Source organism: Primulina huaijiensis, chromosome 13, assembly GCF_012295235.1.
Source record: "Primulina huaijiensis isolate GDHJ02 chromosome 13, ASM1229523v2, whole genome shotgun sequence".
Lineage (NCBI taxonomy): Eukaryota > Viridiplantae > Streptophyta > Magnoliopsida > Lamiales > Gesneriaceae > Primulina > Primulina huaijiensis.
Window position 1 is genome coordinate 12,221,387 of NC_133318.1, and position 26,739 is coordinate 12,248,125.

General features: G+C 38.4%; 2 protein-coding genes across 7 annotated transcripts; one reads left to right on the forward strand and one right to left on the reverse strand.

Moving 5' to 3' along the window:
* Positions 1 to 7,680: 7,680 nt before the first annotated feature.
* On the reverse strand, positions 7,681 to 8,556 carry LOC140991220 (uncharacterized). The gene is made up of 2 exons (XM_073461162.1): positions 8,243 to 8,556; positions 7,681 to 8,173 (listed from the first exon to the last, which is right to left on the reverse strand). Exons 1-2 carry the CDS (start codon positions 8,554 to 8,556, stop codon positions 7,681 to 7,683), a joined length of 807 nt encoding a protein of 268 aa, XP_073317263.1.
* A 15,474-nt stretch (positions 8,557 to 24,030) lies between these two features.
* LOC140991782 (probable phosphopantothenoylcysteine decarboxylase) lies at positions 24,031 to 25,971 on the forward strand. 6 transcript variants are annotated; one of them, XM_073461949.1, is made up of 3 exons: positions 24,031 to 24,159; positions 24,566 to 25,137; positions 25,344 to 25,971. In XM_073461949.1, exons 2-3 carry the CDS (start codon positions 24,814 to 24,816, stop codon positions 25,653 to 25,655), a joined length of 636 nt encoding a protein of 211 aa, XP_073318050.1. In that variant the 5' UTR covers positions 24,031 to 24,159; positions 24,566 to 24,813; the 3' UTR covers positions 25,656 to 25,971. The 6 variants fall into 6 exon arrangements, with proteins under 6 accessions (XP_073318050.1, XP_073318052.1, XP_073318049.1 ...); XM_073461951.1 differs by having other exon boundaries at positions 24,032 to 24,159; positions 24,800 to 25,137; XM_073461948.1 differs by having other exon boundaries at positions 24,036 to 24,159; positions 24,562 to 25,137.
* The last annotated feature ends 768 nt before the right edge of the window (positions 25,972 to 26,739 follow it).

The following is a 26,739-nucleotide window of genomic DNA, read 5'->3' on the forward strand; positions in this document are numbered from 1 at the left end:
TTGGATGGGTAGGGCTTGGGTATGGCACAAAAACTCCTATGAACATGTTTTACAGTAAATTTTGTGAGACAGATCTCCTACCAACTACACCAATAAAAAATATTATTTTTTATGTCAAAAGTAATATTGATACCCCATGGATTGGCCCATTACCCCTGGCACATCCCTAGCCCAAATGGAAGACAGACCTATCAAGGGCTCATGTATTATCCTATAAATATCAGGTTTGAGTGTTTAATTCATTCATTCACTATACCGTTTTCAGCAGCACCCTTAGCTGCTCTTCCCTCATATCCTCAGTCTATGACTTGAGCGTCGGAGGGACTACGCTGGGACACCCTACCGACCCCCTTATGACGGTCTTCTTTGTGATTTCAGGCTCAGATCAAATTTGAAGCCTGCGTTTGGACTAGTGACACGTGCTGAAACCGGACCCTAAATTTTCTGTGAGTATCACTTGATGCCGTCTGTGGGAACTGGAGTTGAGATGTAGAGATGGTAGGCAGGAGAGGGAGTTGAAGAACTAACTCAGCATCATCGCGTCCTCATATGGGACCCGAACAACCTCGTCTTGAGACGAGACAGGAACCACCTTGTCATGAGGTAGGAGCTGAACAATCCCTTCACGAGACAAAGGCCGAGCAACCCTGTCCCAGTGAGAATGTGGTGAACTTGACCCTGGAACAGTTGCGCTAATTTATCACCCGGACAGTGGATGAGGCCATGAAGAGGAACCAAGAGTCTATGTTTGCTCAGGAACAGGCCACTCACCAGGAGCGAGAGGAAAATGCTGAGGGACAACAGAGCAGGGTTGAAGCGACACAGCGCCTCCCAAATGAGGGGAATATGGAGATGGGAGAGATGTGGAAGGAAATACGGATGTTGAGGTAGCAGTTGGGAAGCAGAGTGTCGTCACCCAAGAGAGGAAGTCATTTTTCACTTGCCATTTTGGAAGGACTTCCTCCAAATTTCCGACAAACAAATGTGAGAGAGCACGATGGATGTATTGACCCAGAAAAACATTTGGGAAGGTTTGAGAACGCAGCTCTGTTGCATCAGTATTCAGATGGAGTTAATTGTAAGGTGTTTCTGAGCACATTGGTGAGGTCAGCCCAGCAATGGTTTAACACCTTGCAGCCCAACTCTCTACGATCTTTCGAGGATTTTTCTGCTGCTTTTTTGCACAGATTCGCTAGCAGCAAGAGGCACCAAAGAAATTATTTGAGCTTGTTTGTGATGAAGCAGCAAGAAATTGAAACTCTGCGAGAATTTATCCGACGTTTCAATGATGCAGTACTGGATATACCAGATGCTTCCCCTGACATCATGATAAGTGTCTTTACCCAAGGACTGAGGGGAGGAGAGTTCTTTAAATCATTGGTCAAGAAACCTCCATCAAGTTATGATGATCTGTTATCTCAGACGAGAAAATATGTAAATCTAGAAGATGCCCAACGGCATAAGAGGATGGAGCAGCGGTCTGGAGAAGTAGGGTTGAGGGAGCGGAAAGAGGAGGTAGGAAGAGAGGTGCGGGCGAGAGGGAGGGGGATAAAGCTAGGGGCAGAGGACAATTATCATCCCATGTTCCTCTGGATAGGAGTCGTGACAAGGTGATGGAGGTGAGGGAGCCCGATGGGAGGTGGGAGAAGTCGCAAAGGGTTGAGAGCAGTACTAGATTGCCTTCGCGGGATAGACGAGAAGGATCCTCATCCGAGAGTCGACAGAGGTCTCGCCCATCCCCTAGGTGTGGTCAAGGCCCTTCGTGGATAAATCAGAGGGTCGGGAATCAGAGAGGGGAAGGTCGAGGTCAAGATATCCCTCAGGAGCCCGTCGAACCGAGGATGAGAATGAATGAGGATAACCACCCTACGAGAGGAATGATTCATATGATCTCGGGAGGTGCTACGGATGGAGACTCTGGGCGAGCTCGGAAGGCACATGGGAGAAGGTTGGAGAACTTTGAGATATCTAGGGGTGCAGACTCACCACGAGACCCCGTCATCAGCTTTGGGCCGGAAGACCTCCAAGGCCTTGTGACTCCACATAACGATGCCTTGGTGGTCACGGCCACCATTGTCAATTATGATGTGACGAGGATATTTATTGATAATGGAAGCTCCGTAAACGTCTTGTTCAAGAGCACGTTGGATCAAATGAAGGTGAAAGGATTTGAATTTTAGCCGATCTCAACCCTGCTGTTTGGGTTTGCAGGACACGCCACCCACATTAGGGTCAGATTGTTTTTCCCCTATCCTTTGGGACTGATCCTCGGTTGGTAACAAAAATGATAGTCTTCACTGTGGTTGATACCCCGTCAACATATATTTGAATTCTAGGACGGCCAGCCCTGAAAGATTTTAGAGCTGTAGCTTCCACTTATCATCAGAAGCTTAAGTTTCCTGTGGGAAAATGAGTTGGAGTCTTGTGCGGGGACCAAAAAGTTGCGCGTCGGTGTTATGAAGGGTTAGTGAGGGAGGGGGGAAAAAGAGCGCGTGTGGAGGTTAACATGATTAGGAAAGGAAAAAGAGCTGGTCCTGTTAAAGATACAAGAATAGTAGAGGGGAAAGTTGGATCCAGAGTAGGAGGTACTTTTCAGAGTGACTGAGAAATTTAATTCTGGAGCTTATTACTTGGAGAATGCTCGAGGTAAGGCTTTAAAGAAGCTCGGGTATTCTTACCACTTTATAAATATCATTCTGGATTTTATCGTTGATGTATTTCATCTTTGAATCATCCCACGTAAACAGTTGGAATTCAATAAAATTAAGTTCTTCTTTTCAGTTCATAAATATTGTTGTATTATGAAAGTGAGAAAACTTTATTTTTCCTACTAAGGTATCGTCTAGTGGAGGAGAAGACTTGGGAAGGAGAAATTAAAATTTTCCTACTAAGACATTACTTAGTAGAGGAGCAGAGTGGAGTAGAGACATCTTAAAATTTTCCTACTAAGGCATCGCCTAGTAGAGGAGCAGAATTTGGAAGGAGAAAAATAAAATTTTCCTACTAAGGCATCGTCTAGTAGAGAAGCAGAGTTGGGAAGGAGAAAAATAAAATTTTACTACTAAGACATCACCTAGTAGAGGAACAGAGTTGGGAAGGAGAAAATTAAAATTTTCCTACTAAGGCATCGCCTAATAGAGGAGTAGAGTAGTGGAGAAAAATAAAATTTTTCAACTAAGACATCGTCTAGTAGAGGAGCAGAGTTGGGAAGGACAAAATTAAAATTTTCCTACTAAGGCATCGCCTATTAGAGGAGAATAGTAGAGGAGAAAAATTAAATTTTCCTACTAAGGCATCGCCTAGTAGAGGAGCAGAGTAGAGACGAAAAATTAAATTTACCTACTTGGACTGTGCCTAGTAGAGGAGAAGAGTTGATGACGAGAAATTAAATTTTACCTACTTAAGCTGAGCCTAGTAGAAGAGTCAGGGGTGAGGAGGTGAACCTTTATTTTCCGTCTAAGACATCGCCTAGCAGAAGAGATTGGGGTGAGGAGGTTAAACTTTTATTTTCCTACTAAGGAATCGCCTAGTAGAGGAGAAGAGTTAGAGAAAAGAAAAAATTAAATTTTTCCTGCTGAGCCATCGCCTAGCAGAGGTTGAGGAGGTGGAAGTTTTTATTTTTCCTGCTCAGACATCGCCTAGCAGAGGAGTCAAAGGGTGAGGAGGTTGAATTTTGATTCTTCCTGCTAAGGCCCGGCTTAGCAGAGGAGTTACGAGATGATGAGGTAAAAGTTTTATTTTCCTAATAAGGCCCGGCTTAGCAGAGAAGTTACGAGATGATGATGTGAGAGTTTTATTTTCCTGCTAAGGCATCACTAATAAGAGGAGTTAGAGGGTGAAGAGGTTGAAGTTTGATTCTTCCTGCTAAGGCTCAGCTTAGTAGAGGAGTTACGAGATGATGAGGTAAAGGTTTTATTTTCCTACTATGACCCGGCCTAGTAGAGAAATTACAAGATGATGACGTGAGTTTTATTTTCCTGCTAAGGCATAGCCTAGAAGAAGAGTTAGGTGGTAAGAAGGTTGAAGTTTTATTTTTCCTGTTAAGGAATATTTTAGCAAAGGAGTCAAGGGCACGGGGAAGTGGAAATTATTTTCCTTCAAAAGCTTAGTAGAGGACCTTGAAAATGGGGTCGACGAGGGCATACCGTGTTAGAAAAATTTATTTGGTTTGTCGATAACGAACGATGTTTGCCGCTTCAGAAACCACACAATCATTCGTAAGGGACGGAGGGTGAGGCTTTGCAGGGCGAGCGCTCGACGTGCTGGGCGAGGGTGTAGTGGGTTAAAGCTTGGCGCGCTAAGGCGAGGCGAGATGCGAGTAGGCGAGAGCTCGACAGGGGCGAGGGCGAGTACAGCAGGGTGAGTGGGCGAGAACTCGGCAGGGGCGAGGGCGAGCGCTCAGGCGAAGGGCCTTGCGGGCATTGTGCAGGCGAGGCGCGCGAGGTAGGCGAGGGCAAGGGCGCCGGTGGGCGAGGCTGCTATTGGCGCGAAGAGGGCAGGAGTGTAGGGCGAGGCAGGGGCGGGGCGCTCTGGCGCTGGGCGCGGGCGCGCAAGGCGAAGAGAGAGCGTGCAGGTGGCTTGGGCGAGGCGAGCGTACAGGGCTTTAGGCGAGGCGATGGCGGGCGAAGGGCGAGCAGAAGAGGGCGAGCGGGCGAGCGTGCTGGTAAGGGCAAGCAGACGAAGGCAGTGTTCAGGTGACAGGGCGGGGTGCGTTCGGGCTAGCAGGTGAGGGTTCACGTGGTGCCAGGCGTGCGTAAGGGTGTATTCGAGCGAGTGGGCAAGGGCTCGCGCAGGGCGGTGACTCGGGCGAGGCTGGGGCGGTGGCTTCGGCAGGGTGAGGGCTTGCGCGAGGGTGTGGCTATGGCTTGCGCGGGTTACGGCGTGGTGATGATGAAGCGGCTCTAGGGTTAACTCGCAAGTGAGGCGTGGGCGGGGGAGAGCTGGTGAATGAATTAAAGAGGAAATTATGTATGGTTGAAGTGAGAGAGAACCTATATTTATAGGAAATGTCCAGACCAAATCTTTCCTTTCAAAGCAGGATTACGATGTGATTTGTTTCCAAATTTTTGGAGAATGACGAGCGGCAGGGAGAAAATACACAACTCGCGCCCGATGAACTGAGGACAACACAATTAATCGAACTTCAAACCTACGATTCAGTTTGACTCGGAAGGGGATACTGGTGATACTTCATGGATGGGCCCATTACCCCTGGTCTATCTCTAGCCAAAATGGAAGACAGACCCATCAAGAGCCCATGTATTCTCATATAAATATCAGGTTTGAGTGTTTAATTCATTCATTCACTATACTGTTTTCAGCAGCACCCTTAGCTGCTCTCCCCTCATATCCTCAGTCTCTGACTTGAGTGTCGGAGGGGCTACGCCGGGACACCCTACCGACCCCCTTCTAACGGTCTTCTTCGTGATTTCAGGCTCAGAGCAAATTTGAAGCATGCGTCTGGACTAATGACACTTGCTGGAATCGGACCCTAAATTTTCCGTGAGTGTCAAATATTCTTCACTTTAAATATGGATCGAGTTGACATACTTTATGGATATATATCAGTAATATTATCTCACAAAAAATATACTACATATATGACAAAGAGAGCAAGGGACGACAAGGCATATTTTTGGGGCATCAAATATGTCTATACAAAAAAAAGATTCTGAAAATGATTATTTTAATAATTTTATCTAAATTGTTTTTGAAAAGAGAAGATATTGGAATTGACATAAATAGTTATAATGATTGAGTCAAATAAATAATGTTTTGCATGGATTAATTGCATCCAGCTAAGATTCTTTGGTGGGCTCCTATAATGTTTTTCTTTTTAATTAAATCATTTTTCAATATTTTTATTTTTTTATGAATTAAATCTATTATTTATGAGTTAATGAGTGGTAATGGTACGATATCATATATAAAAGTTAGTAAGAGTGAAATGCATATATTATTATTTATTTTAGTTTATTTTTTACATTGATGGCGAGTGAATTCATAAAATAATCTAAAATTGACGTCTTATTATAGTAGAAATATTTTTTAAAATTAAAAAATCTATGTTTCGTATTATAATATATACAATATAATATTTTTTAGAAGTAAAAAATTGATTGGAAAATATTATATCAGAAGATTTTAAAACATTTTTTGTTTCTCGTTAAATTTCAGAGAAGAAATAAGTTTTATTAATAAAACAAGATATTATGTAATACTAAAATAGAATTGTCACTTATCTGTAGATTATCTGATACCAATGTCCAAATTTTGAAATAAAAATTGGAATTTGAAACTCAATTGTAAAAATATCATACATAAAAAAAATAATAATAATTTGAGAGTAAGAGAATGGGCAAGTCATCGTCTTAAAGATTATTGCCACCACGGACGATTGAAGAACAATATTTTATTTGGTCATGACAAATTAGGGTTCCATGACATATACGTAAACATCAACAAATTTAATTCCAAGAATTGGAGATTAAAAAAAACCGAAAAATTGAAACTAAGTGGTGGACTAATATAAACATCTCTCAATAAAAACAGACATAAATTCAATATCCACTTCAAAGAGAAAATCTCCAACCCCATCATAATATATAAAAGAAAAAAAAGTTGAAATTTTGTCTCCATTTTCTACAGTAGTTTTAATTTACGCTCCTCGTTTTTACTACAGTCTGTGTGTATATTTGTTTGTTTGTTTGTTTGTTTGTTTTTTAGAGTTTTATCTAGAGGTGTTCATTAAACGGTTTACACCGAAAAAACCGACTGGACCATAAATTTCGGTCTTTTTGGTTCGGTTTAAACGGTTTTTCGGTCGGTTATGGTTTTGATTTTTTGTACTTTCGGTTTTTCGGTTTGGTTATCGGTTTTTGAAATTTTAAAACTGAAAAAACCGAACCGACCATTTAAAATATAATAAATAATAAAATAATTAATATAAGTAATTTCATTATGTTTACTATTTTGATGCCTTATTGATATATAGTTGTGACTTGCAATCAGGTTTGTTAAGTTGATCTAATTTATATGAACTTATTCTTTTTCATAATAGGTTGACATTTTCATTTCTCAACATATGAGGATTTTTGTTGTAGGAGTTGATGGATCCAATGCTGAAATTATTCACTATCAACAAATCCAAATTCCAAATTGCTTACAATTGTCATAGCTATATTTTTACTATTTTATTTTGATGTTAGTGAGATACTTAACAAATTGGTTAAAAGAATTATAGCTATGTCTGTTTTTTATTACTTTATTTTGATTTTTGTAAGATAATCAAAACCAATTTGATTATGATTTTTATTATATTTTTTTAAAATTTATAACGTACAACTTCATTTATAACTAAATTTATTAAACAAATCGTAATAACCGACCGTAATAACCAAACCGTAATACAAAAAAACCAAACCAGACCGAATTAAAATGGTTTGGTTTAGGATTATGCAATCGAAAAACCGTAAACCGAATAACCAAACCGAATTTTGTTAAAAACCGAACCAAATCGATCGTTGCACACCCCTAGTTTTATCATTGGCATGTGAAAAGAGATTTGGGTAAGATTGGAGAAACATGAGATTGAAAAGAAATTTTATACTTTTAGAAAATATATGTTAACTAAGTTTCTATATTATTATTATTTTTTTTTTTGAAACTCAAACTGCAATTTTATTGAACTTCGTTTGGAAACTTACACTCATCCATAATGATAGAGCTAATAGAGATAGGGACTACATAAGAAATACTGAAACAAGCTTGTTGAATGGCCGTTTTAACTAGTGTATGAGCGGCTCTATTTGCTTGTCTCCTGATGTATTCGATTTTAATCGAACTCTGGTTTCTGCTAAGTGCTCTACAAGCTGTGATACTGAGACCGAATTCGGTAAGGTCTAGTGCATCGGAATGGATAGCATCTACTGATGTCTTGGAGTTCGATTCCACTATTACTTTATCATAGCCCATTCCTTTAATCCAAGACAGAGCCTCGTGGATTGCAAGAGCTTCTGCTTCCTTTACCAGTGCTGTTCCATGGTGCAGGCTAGTTTTGCATATTATAAAGGAGCCATTGGAATCCCTGATTACCATACCCACCGCAAAGGATCTTTTATCGGTGTCAAATCCCGCATCCACATTGCACTTGAGGAAGTTCTCCAAAGGCTTCCTCCAGATAACATTTGAGCCCAAGTTCTATTGCTTGTTTAGTTGGGATTCGACCATTATTTCAGCTAACCATTCTTTAAGCGTGTCGGTGGCGTGAGTTATTGTCCAATTTGCGGAAGGAGAAGTGTTGTTCCACACCCTTTCATTGTGTGAGTGCCATATGCCCCAAAGAATCATGACGAAAATATGTCTCCTCTCCACATCCAGTTTTCCCAATATATGGAAGAACCAATCCGCAAAGTTCTCAATCTCGGAGGGACTTTGGTTGACCTCATTTTTCACAACCGATATCTCCCAGCATGCTTGAGCAAATTGGCATGTATAGAACAAGTGCCATGGTTGTTCTAACATGGAATCACAGTTTGCGCATGTGGACAGGACCATCACTCGCTTGCTCTGAAGTTTATTCTGGTAGGAAGCCAGTTCCGCACTGTTCGGCACCTCACTTTAGAATGTTAATGTGACACCAAAGTTTCTTTACTGTTTTACTATTCATAATATTTTTAGCTAACTCCGACGATATGAGTTTATTTGTAATTTTTGTACATCTCTATATTTTTTTCTGATTTTTGCTCATATTTATCTTTAATTTATATAAAAGTTCAAAATATCTCAATAAATTTTATATAATATATGTTAGGATCGGTGATGATGCTTTAAATGGGGGTGAATAGAACACTACAAATTTTGAACTTTCTTTTCTTCATGTGACATTTATTGGTATTAACAACAGAAAACTGATTTTAATATTCAAATGTCAGTAGGCAACTGATGAGTAATGTAGAATGAGAATACTGAAATCTATGAACAATAACAGAAATAATGGACAATAATAGAAGTGATGAAAAGACACAATGATTCTTTCTGAAAGTTAGAAGGATAAAAGCTTTACATGCCTCCCTTTCTTCTGTTTCCAGAAGATATTTACTAAAAGACTTTGATATTTAGAGTTTCTGTAAACATACACTTCAATAAGACTTAACACTATCTATTGAAATTCTAGTATCAACTTCTTTGCAACTTACGCACTGACTTTTGATCAGAAAAATTTTTCTTATCAGTTACAAAGATCTACTCATAATGCTAATTTAATAATGAGATTACAAAGACTAGAAGATGACACAAGATGATATCTTAGAAGATCTGATAAGGCTTGTATGAGTATGCTTCTGATTTATTTTCAACAGTGCTTCCAGAAGGTATTTACTAAAAGACTTTTATATTTAGAGTTTCTGTAAACACACATTTCAATAGGACTTAACACTGCCTACTGAAAGTCCTAGTATCAACTTCCTTGCAACTTACGCACTTAATTTTGACAAGGAAAATTTTTTTTGTCAGTTACAAGTAGAAGATGACACGAGATGATCTCTTAGAAGATCTGATAAGGCTTGTACGATTATACTTCTGATTTATTTTCAACAGTGCTTCTAAATAATATGATATGATCTCATTGATAGTGTTATATCTTGCTGAAATATGATCTGAGTTTATATAGATGATCTTCAAACGGTCGGATCTGAAAAACTATAAAATTGATCATATCAAGATTATTAATGAATTTGTTCAATATGTCAAAAAAACCTGCTCCAAAAGTATAAAGCGACATTAAATGTTTGATGTTGTCTGTCAAATCAATCAGAATGTCCTCTATAACTATAATGTTGAACATTTTCTGAATTATCTTTCTGTTGATTTTAAACTTCAATAAATACGATGATATATTCCATGCTCATAAATGACTGTTGTCAATATTCAGCAGTTTGTTGATTTTTATTAATTTATTGTCCATTAGATTCCGTATAATCTGATTATATAGCAGATTATCGGCTACATACTACTGAATTTTTTCAGAGTACTTAATTTAAAAATCTTGACCTAATTCTTTTCAACTAGCTCAGCTTCAAAACTTAAATATTCTAACAATATCTTAATAAAATAATATATATTTTTTACACAAAAATTATCAAACATAAAACAAATTTAATATGACACAAGCCACATAACACTAGTTTTAAATTGAAGGAGACGAACGATCACCTGCTTGGATCTGCATTTAAGATAGGAAGGGCTCAAGATTTTGGACGTTAAAATAAATAAATAATTATAATTATAATTATAATTAACAAGTGCTTGGCATCCAAATTAAATAGTACTATTACATTGACATTTTCTTTCAAGAAATGTTATATATGCGATAAAAGTTGCATGTTACTTTTAAATTATAAAATTACTCCAAATACATTTTGATCGAAACAATTGTGTTATGGAAGATGATTTTTGTTTTTTTTACTTGAACACCTAAATCAATACATATTATTCAAAAAACAAAAAAAAAATTATGTTCACTAACAATTCCCTCGACATGCATATAATTTTTTTTTCTCAGTTTAACTAATTAGATATTTATTTAATTGACAAAGTTCTTTTGAACAACTTATAATTGAATATTATATGATATTATAATGGTTAATTATGAATTAAAATATTTTTACAAACAAATTTTAAACTAAACAAAATAGTAGAAATTAGCAGCTGATGTAATTCTTTTGTTTATTTAAACTAATTAAAATGAACTAAAAGTGAGTATAGATACAGACGTTGTAGCATAAAAAATACTCTTTTATTAAAAAAACATAAATGATTTTAGCATTTGGATAAATGTTAAAGAAGTATTTTTTTTAAAAAAAATTAAATATAATTAGAAGGAAAAGCCAAAAAGTATACTTTCTAAAAAAACACTTATAAAAGTGTGTTAAGGAAATTATCTAAGAGTTTTGGTGATCGAAAAAATCAAAACAACACTTAATTATTTTAGGAAACAGCTGCAATCTTTTATGTATAACAGGAACCAGCTCAACCGTATTATCTTTCAACCGCCTAGTCTTCAACCGCTTGAAGTTCAGAGCGCTTATCATTCAACCGCTTGAAGTAGAAGAAGTTCAATCTTCCCAACCAGCAGTTTGAAGACTTTATGTCGAGTCATTAATTAGATATTTATTGCTCACTTAATGAAAGATATTCCCTGACCGGTTCAGAACATTCAAATGGTTTTGCACAGCTACAAGTCAACCGTGTTTTACACTAGTTCCGATATTGATATGCATTTATGTCACTATCCCAGAAAAGAAAAATTACTTATATCCTACAAGTTCTGATTATATAAAACAGTTGTCATAAAAGGGTACTCAGCAATAACTCTTCAAGGAACGAGATTCAAAGCTTTGTTAGCAAAGAGAACATTAAATGCTTTGCTGAATAACATTTAATGTATTTGCAGCTGACAGTGACATAATCATTCCAAGATTTCAAGTTAACGTTATTCATCTATTTCCGACCGTTTGAATGACAGTTTATATAAGAAGAGCTGGAAGTATGCAAGAACAATACACAAGAACGAGATACTTAATCATCAAGCTTTCAAACGTGTGATTGTTTTCAAGCTTGCATACTTAAAGAATTTGAGCGCAATCAAAGATCATATACCTCATCGTTCATCAAGCACGCACTCAACAGAAAGTTAGCTGATCATGCAAGGATCATATTTGTGCTACTAAAACAGATTGTTTACTTACATCAGTAACATTTTGGTTATTTGATTAATAGTGGTGTCCTGATTGGAGTGGGCTGTTGCAATCAGTTTCGTAAAGCCAAAGTCTTTTAGTAAAATCCTTCCTACAGAGGAAGAAGAGGTGACGTAGGAGTGTTTTCTCCGAACATCCATAAAATTCTCGTGTCTTTACTTTTCGCAAGCCTTTACATTTCAAAACATATCTTGTTGATTAGATTGCCAACTAGTTGAAACTGTAGAGCCCAAAATCAGTACACGTAAAACCCATGCATTATTTAATTGTCAAATCATTTGTTTAATTTAAAAGGAGTTTTAGCGATGCATGATTTATCCAAATGCATTATTTTAAATTTATTATTTTTATGTGATGCACATTAAACGTTTTCTTGAGTTTCATGTTCAGACGATTATTCGATGCGGGATCGAGGAGAAGAGACCGGTGACGATTTTGGCAATTTTTAAATGTGGTATTTTATTTTTAAGTTAAGGTTGGGGCATATTAATTAATTTAATAAGTTTCAGCATTTTAAAGCCTAAATTATGTATTTAGTGAGTTTAGAATTTTAAAACTTTTGAAGTTGGCTTGTTGCATATTATTTTGTTAAAGAGGAGAATTTTATAAAATCAGTGTGTATTTATTTTAATCGAGGAGTTTGATTAAATTAGTATGGGTTAACCTTTTAATTAGTATTTTAATTAGTTAATTTAGCAATAATTTCTCCTAATTAAAACACACACACACGTTTACACACACTCACACACACTTACACGTTTTTACACACATCAAAACACACAACACATCTTATTTTCAGCATTTTAGAGCAAAACCTAGGGTTCTTAGTCTAGAACAGCAGCCGCCCCTTCCTCTATCTTTTCCAGCAAGTTTTCGGTGATTTTATTACAAGAAAATTGTTCCACGATCGTCCCGGATCAAGCCTCGCGCTGTCTCCGCTTCGGTTTCGCCGCATCGTGAGTTTTTCAAATCAAAAAGCACGTATATTCTATTTTTTTCCTGCGTCGATCATGTCATAGTATGTGTTGCATTGTTTTATGCGTAAAAATCCATGTATGACGTGCAAGATTTGGGCAGAAACATGTTGGATCGATTTTGAAATGTTTTTAGATCTAAAATATCAAAATTTACTGTTCTTTTAAAAACTGCAATTTTTTGGTCGTTATTTTGAGAAAACTTTTCACATGAAATTGTAGAACTTTTTGATACCTTTGATTTGATATAACATTTGAAATATTTGGATGAAAATTGAGTGAGTTATGATCGTTTTCGTGGGACTGCTCAAACTGCGTTTTTTTTCCTGAAATTATGTTATGGATGTGTTCTCGAGGTTTTATTGTTGCAGGCTTCGTTGGGGATCGAGGGTTGATCATTGCTGCATTTAGGTATGCCTAGTATGATGTTGGGCTGGTATTTGGTATGCCGGTTAGTGTCGATAGACACTTGAATTCATTAGAAGTCGTAGGAAACGATTTTGTGTCAATTTTCGTGTTTTCGAGTTGTATTGTGGCGTAGGTTGGATGTCGTTGCTTCGAGGTGTTTGTACCGGTGGTGTCAATGTAGTAGCATCCTAGGATGGGTCTCAGGGTGCCGGTTCATAGTCCGTACAATCGAGTTTAGAATGTTAAGCAGCACATGTACAGAAATTTTGTTGGTTTTATCCATCCCGCAGTTACACGGACCCCTACACGGACCTTGGCACGGGGTCCGTGCCCTTGTTTCCTTCGTAGTGTCAGCCAACCGAGCCTACACGGACCCTGACACGGGGTTTGTGCCCCTCCTTCTTTTTGAGCATGTCCTTAAAGTATGTAAACGGGCCCTTACACGGACCCAAGCACGGGGTCAGTGTATTGTGTTTTTGGGCGTATCTTAGGCTTCACTCCTAGGTTTGATTGCTTTGGAGTTTTATGTCATGGTTTAGTGCGATGATTAAACGAGGTCAAGTCCCGAGCAAACTAGAATATCATAAGCTATTTATTTACTTCAGTGGTGAGCTCGAGTACCTACGTCTAAGTTATGCAATTTAAGTACTTAAACTCATGCTAGTATATTGCAGTAGTGGCCCCAAACGAGATCTAACTAATCCCTCAACGCCCAGTAAGTATGTTGACGTGCAAAAAGAAAGTATTTTTAAATTTTTGAGGTATGCTAAATGTCTTGTGACCAAACTATGAACGGGTTTGGAAGCCGGATAACGTGTCCGAGGACCTCTCCAACTATGAACGGGTTTGGAAGCCGGTGAACGTGGCCGAGGACCTCTCCACCCAGGTAAAGCATGACCGAGTTTAGATCAGGATTGGAAAGCGGTAAAGCATGACTATAGACCAATCCACCCGTTAAATTATGAACGGGGATCTCATGTATGTGGCAGTGGATCTTCCCTGTCAGCCCAGTACTGTGGTTTAGCCTAATCAGACAATTTTATGTATGGGTCACACGCTTTGAAACATGCCTCTACGCAAAAATTATGTTATGTATGCTCAAGTATGTAAGATGCAAGTATGTTTACGAAAGTTTTATGATCATGGCACGTCTATGTTACAGTATTATGTTCAAGTTCCAAGTACGCTCATGTTGTCAAGTTCAAGTTCATGTTTCTAGTATGTACGTCCTATTTTGAAGATGCCTGTGGTTTTATTACGTAGTACTTGCTACCTTCCAGTTTATACGTGTTGAGTCGTTAGACTCACTAGACTTGATCGATGTAGGTGAGGATGATTGCGAGGAGACTAAGGGTGGGGACCAAGGAGCAGGCTTGGACTGAGCAGGAGGCTAGACCCGAGGACCGCCCAAGTTTTTAAGTTTTTATGAAATGTCAAATACTCTGATTTCAGCTACTGGTTACGAGATTTTAAGCAAATACTTTTGTCAAAGTTTATTTCTAGAACTTTTGTTGCAACTACTTTAGTAACGTACGGTTCATTTTATTCGGATTTTGAAAGTTCATGACTTACTTAAAAATTTTTTTAATTTTTCCGTAAATTTTAAGTAGATTAAAAGTACAGTACGTTACAGAAACTATCATTAGAAATATTGAACTGTCTTCCGCACTTTTCAAGTGGTTCATATTCCTAACCGTTTGAGAAAATCTTTCAACCGCCTAAAAACGGTTGAAAACAAAATTTAAAAGAAAATATTTTTAAATAGTTTATTCACCGCCTCCCTCTAAAATCTTTCCCGATCCCAACAGACGGTATTAGAGCAGGGTTCTCTCAAACATCGATATCTACAATTTATACATGTCATCTTTCAACAAAATTCCTACGTTTTCTAAAGAAGATTATGATGACTGAAAAATTCGTATGCAGACACATTTAGCAGACCAGGACAATGAAATGTGGTATGTCATCACTGACGAGCTTATGAAGATCTTGAAAGTCAATACAGCTGTGGTTACAACTGAAGGTGCTCCCCAAATGGTGGAAAAGCATCGATCCGAATGGACAGCTGAGGATAAAAAAAGGCGAATCTTGACAACGTAGCAAAAGACATTCTCTATAAAACTTTAGATAAGAACATGTTTGCCAAGATTAAAGCTTGCTCAACAGCAAAGGAGATATGGGAGAAACTCACACAACTGTGTGAGGGCAACGACCAGACCAAAGAAAACAAACTGACAGTCGCTATCCAGAAATTTGACGATGCAAAAATGAAGCCAAGAGAAACCCTCGCAGAATTTGATGAACGGTTTAGTGCTATTATTATTATTGAACTTATTTCACTTGGAAAAGAATACTATAACCGTGAAATTGCCTTGAAGATAATGAGAACTCTTCCCAGAGAATGAGACGTAAAGACAATAGCGATGCGAGAATCTAAAGATCTGAACAAGCTGGAGCTCCACGATCTACTTTTCGATCTTAAAGCGTAAGAGTTCGAGCTTGGAATACGAACTAAAGAAGAACCATCCACTTCTCAAACAAAGGCCCTGACAGCTACTGCAGGGACTCTTCTGGTCGAAGAGCCCACAAGTAAGAAATCGGTTGAGCAATTGAGCAATGAAGCCATGTCCCTATTTGTAAGAAAGTTCAATAAATTTATGCGTAAAAATCAATCTCAGATGACTAAACCATATTTCAAAAATGACCATACAGATGATGGTCAAACTTGCTTTAACTATGGAAAGAAAGGACATTTTATTGCAGAGTGCAATAGAGCGAAGAAAGATGAAAAAAGACCGGTTGATAGGGGTCCAAAGATGACAAAAAGTTCACCAAAAAGAAAAACCAAGGCTTTTCCTCCCACTTCATCCCAATACAGTGGCGATCGACATTTCCACCCATACACGGCTTCGTATGGTGCCATTCCAATGCTGCTATGATAGCTGTTGCTGTAAGCAAACTCAATTAAGGGTAAATGAGTGCTCCGGTTGCTACTGAATTCAAGGGCGCATGCTCGCAGCATGTCTTCTAAGATTTGTATGGTTCTCTCAGTTTGTCCATCGATTTGAGGATGATATGCCGTACTTAGGGTCACTTTCGTTCCCTGGTCTCTTGAAAGCTCTTCCAAAAGCGCGAGACGAACCTCGGATCTCTATCAGATAGGATCCTCACTGGCACTCCATGCAGTCTCACAATGTTGTCCATGTATAGTGAAGCCAACTTTTCAAGATTGTAATTCATGCGGATGGGTAGGAAGTGTGCAGTTTTCGTGAGTCTGCCTACGATTACCCATATACCGTTGTGGCTTTGCCTAGACTTTTGCAATCCTACCACAAATTCCATGGAAATAAGCTCCCATTTCCATTCGGGAATTTCCAAGGGTTGCAGTAATCCTCCAGGCCGCTGGTGTTCTGCTTTAACCTGCTGGCATACCTGACATCTGGAGACGAATTCAGCTACATCTCTTTTCATGCCATTCAACTAGAAATTATTCTTGAGGTCTCTGTACATTTTCGTACTGCCTGGATGGACTGAGAATTTTGACTTGTGCGCCTCTGCCATTATCTCTTGGCGAAGGTTATCACTGTCGGGCACACACAGTCTTCCTTTCATCCATAAGATTCTCTTGCCATCAATCTGATGATCCTGAGACTTCCCTTATCTAACTTGCTCCTTAAGTTTGGTCAGTACCGGGTCTCGATCTTGGTTTAACTTGATGGTCTCCTGCAGACATGGCTGGGCTGAGAGAGAAGCTAGAGTCACTTTGCCTGGGCCCTTCTGACTTAGCGCATCAGCCACTTTGTTTTCTTTACCCGAATGGTAGCTTATGGTCCAGTCATAGTCTTTCAGAAGTTAGATCCATCGCCTTTGCCTCATATTCAGCTCCTTTTGGGTGAACAAGTACTTGAGGCTATGATGTTTTGTGAAGATTTCACATTTAGCACCATAGAGGTAGTGCCTCCAAATCTTTAAGGCGAAGACAATCGCTGCCAACTCCAGATCATGAGTAGGGTTGTTCTGCTCGTGCAGTTTCAACTGCCTTGATGCGTAGGCGATCACTCTTTCTTCTTGCATGAGTACGCATCCTAGACCTTCCTTAGAGGAGTCACTGTAGATAGTGAAATCTTTATTCTCTGTGGGCAGGATCAACACTGGCGTGGATGCGAGTTTCTCTTTCAATGTCTGGAAACTCTTTTCACAAATTTCACCACAGATGAACTTAGAATTCTTCTGTGTGAGTTTCGTCAGCGGTACGGCAATCAAAGAGAACCTTTCGACAAACTTCCGGTAGTAACCTGCCAATCCAAGAAAGCTTCTGATGTCGGTGGCGTTCTTAGGTATCGGCCACTGTGTAATTGCCTCCACTTTCTTTGGATCCACTGACACTCCTGCTTTCGAAATCACGTGTCCTAGAAAGGACACCCTCCTTAGCCAGAATTCACACTTGCTAAACTTATCATAGAGCTTATTCTCTCTTAAGGTTTGCAGGGCAAGGTGAAAGTGTTCTTCGTGGCTCGTCTCGTCAGGGGAATAGACGAGGATATAGTCGATGGATACCACTATGAACTGATCCAAGAATGGCTTGAATACTCTGTTAATCAGATCCATGTATGTTGGTGGTGCTTTTTTCAGGCCAAAAGGCATTACTGTGAATTCATAATGCCCATACCTGGTTCGAAAGATTGTCTTGGGGATATCTTTAGCCCTGATCTTCAACTGGTGGTAACATGTCCTCAGATCCAGTTTAGAAAAGACGGCGACTCCTTTGAGCTGATCAAACAGATCGTGTATCCGAGGTAGAGGGTACCTGTTCTTGATTGTGATCTTGTTCAGTTCTCTGTAGTCGATGCACAATCTCATACTCCCGTCTTTCTTCTTCACGAAGAGTACTGGAGCTCCCCACGAGGACACACTCAGTCGAATTTGCCTTTTATCTAGCAATTCTTGGAGTTTTTCTTTTAGCTCCTTGAGTTCGGCTGGTGCCATTCTGTAAGGTGCCCTAGAGATTGGTGCAGGACCGGGAACCAGATTGATCTCGAGCTCCACTTCACGGTCCGGGACTGTCCCAGAGAGTTCTTATGGAAAAACTTCTGGGAACTCTATCACTATTGGGATGTCCTCCAGTTTCAGTTCGACTTCTTTTATTTCACTGATCATTGCTAGGTAGATGTCTTTTTCGGATTTCATGACTCTCCAAGCTTGCGATGCGGAAAAAAGTGAATTCTGTTCCTTGGATTTACCATGATACACGACCTCCTCCTGATATGTGGTTCAGAGTTTGACTCTCTTCCCCTTACAATCTACTATTGCATTGTTTCTTGCTAACCAATCCATCCCTAAGATGAAGTCGAAATCGACCATGATCAACTGTATCAAGTCGGCGCTAAAAGTTTGGTTACCGACACTGATTTTACAATCTCTGTAAATTTTGTGAGTTTCAATGGCTCTATTTGTAGGTGTGGCTATTCGAAAGGGCTCAGTTAGTTTATCGGGCTTACATCTTAACTTCTTAGCCAATCTCTTAGTTATAAAGGAATGTATAGCACCACAGTCAAATAATGCATAAGCAGTCACTTTTTGAATTAGGACGGTACCTGACACGAATTCATTTGCGTAATCTGCCTCTTCCTGAGTCATGGAAAAGACCCTGGCGTTAGGTTTGTCCTCCTTTGGTTTACTAGGGCCTGCTTCCGCATTTGGCCCAGTTCCTTTGTTCGGCCCTGCTGGTTGGTTGGTGGCGGTAAGACACTCTGCAATTCTGTGCCCCGATTTCCCACATCCAAAGCATACACCGCTGGCCCTTCGGCATTCTCCGGCATGTTTGAAGCCGCATATTGGACATGACTTGAGTCCTTGATAGTTAGTGGCGGGGGATTGCCTTGAGGGAGGTCCACCTAACTAATTGGGCCTCTTGAACATTGGTCTTCCCTGAGAAGGCTGGCTGCTAGGGGGTCGCTTGTTCCTGTTTTCCCCTTCTCTTTGACGAATGTCAGCTTCGGCTTGGATAGCTGCACCCATCAGGTCTGAAAAGTTGACAGGTTGGTGGACTGCTAGAGCTGATTGGATCCTGCTGTTCAACCCCTTCTTAAAGAGGTGCAATTTTAGAACTTCATCCGCCATGATTGCTGGAGCATATGATCCAAGGGCATTGAACTTGGAGGTGTATTTCACAACTGACATATCTGGAGCTTGAATGAAATTTTCAAAATCACTCATTTTCTGCAGTCTGACCTCGGATGGATAATACTGTTTCAAGAAAGCTTCTCTAAAATGCTGCCACGTGATTGGTCCCGCAGCTCTCATGGTTGGCGAGATTGTTTCCTACCACTTGCTTGCTTTATCCTCCAGGAAATGCACTATCAAGTCCACTTTCAGTGCCTCAGGAACTTCCAATAGTCGCAGCTGAGTCTCCACACTTTTCAGTCAGCTCTGGCTAACTTCAGGGTCGACAGCTCTAGTGAAGTTTGGACACATGTTCTTGCGAAGGGATTCATAGTGGAACTTGATCCCGTGTTGTGGTGGAGGTGGTGGTGGCTAATTTGAGTTCGGGTTTACTAACCCTTGCAGTGTCATTGCCATGATCATGGCTATAGCCATCAGGTCTGCTTGGTTAAGACTGAACCCAGGTGGAGGTCCATTATCCTCTTCGTTGGCATTGTTGATGTTAGCATAGCGAGAGTTGCGGTTTTGTCTCGGAGGTCTACTGGCCATTTCCTGCAATTAAACGTTTCTAAAAATTTGTTTTGCATAACGACAGAATTAAAGAAATAAGTTATGCTGGAACAACTGAAATTAATACATAAACATTACTTTATTAATTTTTGAATATAGAAGAACAATTGAATGCAAACAAATAGTACTGAACGAAAACAAATTGTACTGAATGAAATAACATTGCAACAATGATAAAATAAACTCATAGTAATAACGAAATAGTTACTCAGATACTCTAGTCCTCTATCTCCCCATCCCCAACGGCTGCTATAGGCTCATCTATCTCTATAGGCTCTTTCTCTTCCGGCTCCTCTTCTGGCTCGTCCTCATGAAGTAGCTCTATCATCTGTGTGAGCTGGGCATTCTCTCCCGTGAGCTGTGTCACCTACGCCTTCAGCTTTTGTATCTCTACATCTGCCGCGTCAAACAAATCACTGGCATGCTGTTGGTACTGCTCCCGCTCAGACTTCTTCTGCTTGACGTGGTTCTTCAGAGTTTCAGCAAGGCTGTTCATAGCCTCACATGAATTCTCCAGTCTCTTCCTACCCTTGGCATTTTGCTGCCTCTCTTCTTCCAATTCCTTACGGTACCGCTCGATATCTTCTTGCAGCTTTCTCTCTCGATACAGGCTATGCTCTATGCCATCACTTAAATCCATGTTGTCTCCTCTCACCAGCTCTCCTTAATAGATTGCGGTCTTAAGCTGGGCCCGTATTTTCTCTTTTTCTGTGGCTAAGGTTTCAACCTATCGTCTCCTCTCGCCTAGTCTGGCTCTAAATCGCTTCATCTAGCGCGACTGATAATCAAGGGCAAGCTGCTTCATGTGGATAGCAGCCTGGGCACGAGTACGGAATCACATGGGAGTTGATGGAGCCATTTCCTAAATCAAAATGGAAACGCTCAGAATTGGAAAGAGACAATATGCAATATATATGTAATTTTCGAGAATTATATATAAAATATTTTTTTCCCAAAAATAGAAAGTTTGGAAATAGACACCTGAGTTCGAAGCATATGTCGAGAGGATTCCAGAACAATCGACGGAATCGAATTCAGAATTTCCTATGAGAAGTTATAGGGTCTACGAATATTTCCTAAAACATAAAAAACGACGTTTCGGAGGCCTAAACGAATAAATTTTGCGATTTGGACCCCTACCACACGAAAAAGTCGTGATTTTCGCTCGTTGGACCGTTTCGGAGAGGATAGCATCGGCTTTCTCAAAAATTCCACCGAAATTTTCTCATTTTTCCCCAACCGGATTATGAACCTGGCGGCTCTGACACCACTTAAATGTGACGCCGTGAAACTCAGGGTTGACACCGACGTTGTTTAACAATCACACAATAAAAAACAAATAGTCTCGTAGCACAGTATAAACCGAAACCAATTTATATATCATAATTCAAATGAAATAACAATTGTCTTTACAGTCCCAAAATCAAAACGACAGAGTTTAATGTGGAAACGTAAAACTGAATAATCATAGTAAACTTTAACTTAATCTGAATTCTTGAACATTCACCATCCCCATAATTGTTCACACTCTTCCTTCTCGAGTTCTTCCTCAGGCTTATCTGGGAAAGGGTTGTAAGGGGGGTGAGTATTTTGGGAAATACTCAGCAAGTGGGAGCGTATCGAGCACACTATAGCAACATGCATAAATTTCGAAACACATGACTTTCATATATAATTCATAACACATGCATAACATTTACCAGCACTGAGATTCATCTACTTTCTATAGTTTACTGATATCAGTCCCTAATTTTTACTCCTCTAAGGGGGCGAGGCCTTATAGCGGTTATATCCCCCACCGCGTAAGGGTACGTCATGGTTGGGATTCCTACCCATATACAGTCGACTCCTCACAGTGCTTAAAATCATATGACAAATACAAGAAAAGAGTAGAAGAAGAATTGTACCCGACCAATTTTTGGATACCGAACACATGCATAATTCGAAAATTTAAACATTTAACACAAGCCCATTTACAATATTATGGATGCTAAAACGTGGATGCTAGGCTTCGGGAATCGGGTCGCTTCTCGTTCTTGCTCGGACAGCGCTTCGGCTTCGATTTCTAGCCTATCCTTGGGATGATTTTGGAGCAGAATTTCAGCTAGGAAAAGCTGCTGGAATTCGAAATTTTGTAGCATAAAATTTCGAATTTGGTTTGAGGAATGGCTAGGGATGATGTGGTATTTATAAGTGAGGAGAAGGGAGTTAATTATGGCACTCAAATCATGCCCAAAATTTGCCTAAATCTCACATTTTTGGCTCCAAAAATCCTTCCGTGGCTGCTGATTTTTCTACCAAATCGAGCTCCCCAAAATCCTAATCTAATGGCTCGAAAATGAGGTGCAAAAGAGGGAAGGATTTACTTCCTTTCTTGTAGCATAAGTTTGCCTATAATCCAATATTTAGGCACTACAATATTTAGGCAAAATATTTGGTGGATGATTTTCGAAATTTGCTTGAAATGTTCATGCCTTAATCCCTCTAACTTGTATGATATTCCAATCTCGTAAATCTTCTTTCCAATTTTCGAAAATTAGCATACCTTAGTGTAGGTATTGTTGTCTTGGCCATAAAGATTTCTCAACAATTATTTTCCCATATGCATATCTTATTTAATACAATAATAAAAAAATCTTATGCTAAAATTTCCTTACAAATTATTAATTACATTATTGAAAAAATTTCGGTTCTCACATAAGTTGGAATAATCAATTTCTAAAAGTCCAATAATTTCAATTGATATTTATCAAAAACATATAAAATAAGCCAACATTACCAATCGTAAGTTTGCCTAGTGCATAGAAACAAGTAAATGGACAATCATTAAAACGACCAAAGTTGCCAAAGCCTGCAATCTTTCAAAGATCATTTGGGATATAAGAGTAGCAAATAATGTTTCTTCGAAATTATAATAATATCTTTAGAAATTATTTTACATTCTGGTATGGATACCTCGGATGCCTTCACAAAAAAAAAAAAAAAAAAAGGAGGAATCCGTTGCCAAAAAGGGACAAAAAAAAAAAAAGAAAGCTACAAAATAAAAGAAAAGTAAAACGCATACAAAAGTTGGGAGTAGGGTCCAACAATCATCCGTTGAATTCGCAAAAGATTATTAGAAACAGATGGCTATTTTTTTAAAAAAATTCCCAAATATTGGATGTAATTTTTTGAAAAATTAAATTTAATATTCCTGATTTTCTTAATTTTATGCCTTAGAATTCCTATTTAATTATTAATCTGTACATCCCGAATACTAGCAATGTTTCCAGTTTTTCGACATACTTATTCAGATCCTGAATATTGAAAAGACTGATTTTGTTATATGGATTTATAACCTTTTAACAAATTTGATATTTTAAAATTACGATTTAATTTTGTTGGCATTAGAATAACAACAAATGAGATAAATTAGATTGATAGAAGAGTATGTTTCTTGTGAGACGATCTTGTGAATATATTATACGTGTCGATCTGATCCGCAATTCTTGTCTTGAAACTAATGTTCACCACCAAGTTTGTGACCTCTCTCATTTGTTGGGTTGGGCCAATATTAAGACAAACTAACAAAGGCCCAATTTATATGTTCATACCCAATTACTGATCAAATACAATCTTGAATTTTAGGTCCTATTCTGGATGTTGTAACGACACAATAGACCCGACCCGGGTATAGTCCGGTCTGATATTAAGTCGGTAACAGGCCAGATGGTTCAGTTTGGGATGCACCTTGTTATTGTCGTTCAAATATGTAAGTCTAGATTTTTCATGATCAGACGAAAAATATTTTAGGGGGTTTGAAAAAGATGTTGGATAAATGGTGAGTAGTGAATGAAAGAGAGTGATAGATGTCTCATATTGAAAATCGTGCCAAGAATATACTACTTTATTAGCTTTAAGTTTGAGCTAGTGGTTTGGGCTCCGAATGACACCAGAAGTTTTTGGAAAAAAGGAAGAAGTTGATAGGTTGAGTCTCGTTGAAACATACATACTGATAGGGAGTTTGAAAAAGATTATATATTTAGATAGATGCTTAAATTTATAGATTATGAATTAGTGGGTAAAAAAATTAGAAGTGAGTCGTTTATGAAAATAAAAAGTACAAAAAGTGAAAAATTGAAATAAAAAAAATCAAACTTTTAACTAAACACGTGTCCACGTGCCAGCTGGGTGTTAGTTGCGGAACGACCCGCCGAAATCAAAATTGGGGGAGAAACCGTTCCCTTAGTTACACAATGGTACGTCGTCTCCAAATTCTGCTTCTCTTTCTCTTTCGCGGTATTGTTGAAGTAAGTTTCTCCTAATTCTTTCCTTTTCATGATCTTCGTGTTAAATGCGTATGATGAGATTTTGTTTGTTCTTCCTGTTAAGATGATGTTTTACTTGATCGAAATTAGTTTTCACTTTTGTGGAAGGTGTTGAGTATTAGTGCTTTTTTGGTGGATCATTCTTTGAATCAAATTGGATTGTATGAAGCTGTAAGATTAATTATTATTTATATTTATGCTAGAGTACACGATCTATTTGTTTCAAACTTGGAGAGCGAAAGAGATTCTTCTTCATACAAGTTGTTGGCTTGTGTTTCTTGCTCTATTGCGCTATGAATTTTTTTTCCTTATACTTGCTTGGTTTAGCATCTGATACACCAAAATAGATCGAGAACCTTAGAATATGTAGCATATTCTTTAAAGACAGGCTAATAGTTGAATCAGGAGGGGTTCCCTGAAACAAGAAAATGGATGTTGAGACTTGAGATATTCTACTGTTTTTCTAGTTCTTTATTGGATTCATGCGCTCTATATCCATAGCATACAGATACTCGTTTGGCAGGTCTCTTTCAGTTTCCAAAGCACTGGTTGTAGGTAAATTTTTTTAACCTTCTAAATTGTTTGGATAGTAGTTGTTTGTGCATCCAAATTTTCCTATCAGACCTTGAACAGGTTATGTCGCATCGGGAACATTCCCAACCAATGGAAGTTCATGAAATAATTAGGCCTCGAATTTTGCTTGCTGCCTGTGGAACTGAAGCTGCAGTAGATTTTACCTATCTTTGCCACTGCTTTTCTCAGTGGGCCGACGTACAGGCAGTAGCCACTGAGAATGCCACACGTTTTATAAACGTCGAGTTACTTCCCCCTCATGTCCATTTGTACGAGTCTGATTGGGGTACTTGGACGAAACTGGGTGACCAAGTGACTCATATTGAGCTTCGTAAATGGGCTGATATTCTGGTCATTGCTCCTCTGTCAGCAAACACTCTTGCCAAGGTAAATCTATTTCCTAACTGTTAACTCTGCAGATTAAAATGATTAATTAAGAGCTTGCATGTATTTTAGCACATTTTGAACAAGTACTATACTAAATTTCCTGAACCTAATGTTACAAATTACACATGCATTATTTGAAAGTACAGTATTTTTTTCAAGCTTTGAACGTTTACTTGGAATGTTTTGACATGGCTAAAACTTGGTAGCTGCAGATATCTTGTGGTTTGTGCGACAACTTGCTGACTTCCATTGTGCGTGCATGGGACTGGGACAACAGTAAACCGCTAGTGGTGGCACCAGATATGGATCCCCTGGTGTGGAAAAGCTCCTTGACCGAAAACCAAATGATTGGAATAGAGGACCTTGGAGTTTACCTTATTCGACCAGTGAGAAAAATCGTGGAGGGAGTGGATCGCGGACTGGGTACAATGGAAGGGCCATCCATAATTGTGTCGACTGTAAAAAGTATACTGAATTCTAATATCAAAAGATCACGAGGCAGTAGGGTACCGCGATGAGGCTACTTCAACCTTCTTTTAAACACAAGGCGAATGCCTAAAGCCTATACCGGCAAAAGCTTCTTCCGAACACAAAGATAGGTAAAATTGTATTTGACATTTACAAAGCTTCTTCTTAACACCCACTGAAGCTTTTACCGTCAACAAAAGAAGCTTTGTTGTTAATGGTAAAAGTATTTCACATTTACAAATCAAAATACAAGATTGTGCATATCAAGCTCGTTAAATGCCTAGTTGATCAGATCACACTGTGAAAGCTCATTGGTTTGTCAAAATATATTACTAAATTACTTAAATCCATACTTTATTTAGTAAAGTAATGTGTTAAATTGCAAAATCAAACATATAATAATTTAATTAACGTTTTTTTTAAAAATATGCAGATCGCCATTTCTAAAGCTTAAAAATTGACTACCAGTAGCATAATGGATTTGGAAATCGGGTACTTTTAAGTTACTGCATATCTTAAAATTTTCAATGATGGGCGCGTGTGCCACTTACCTGGATAACTCATACTCTTGTATCTTGAATGACGATTTGTGTATATATATATTGGACCCGAAAATATTTATAATTACTAATAAACATATGGGATTTTTAAATTTTATGTGCATACATATATAGTTAAACATATTGACTCAACATGACATGTAAAAAAATACGTATCATCAGTATTGTCTGAACACATTTCAACTTGCAGATGAAGACTCAATTAACTTCAATAATAAAAAAATGATGAAATCTATAAATCAACATCAAGAGAGGGTTTCTCAATCTAATTGAGGAGTTAATTCTGATTAATAAGCTTTTCTCATTCGAGATTGAAGGTAAATATTATTTCGTAATTTAATTTCTTAAAATGATTTCCCTAATATTATCTTTTCCTTATTGATTTGATTGAGTATAATATTTAATGAGATTTTGCTTTTTTTAATAATGAGATAATTATGCTAATATTTAATGGTGATATGATATCCATGTTTAAATAGAGTTTGTGACTAACAAAACTCTAAGTTTCCATATTTTGTAGGATTCCTTATTGATAAACCCTAGGCTTATAAATAAGAGTTTTGCTGAAAAAGAT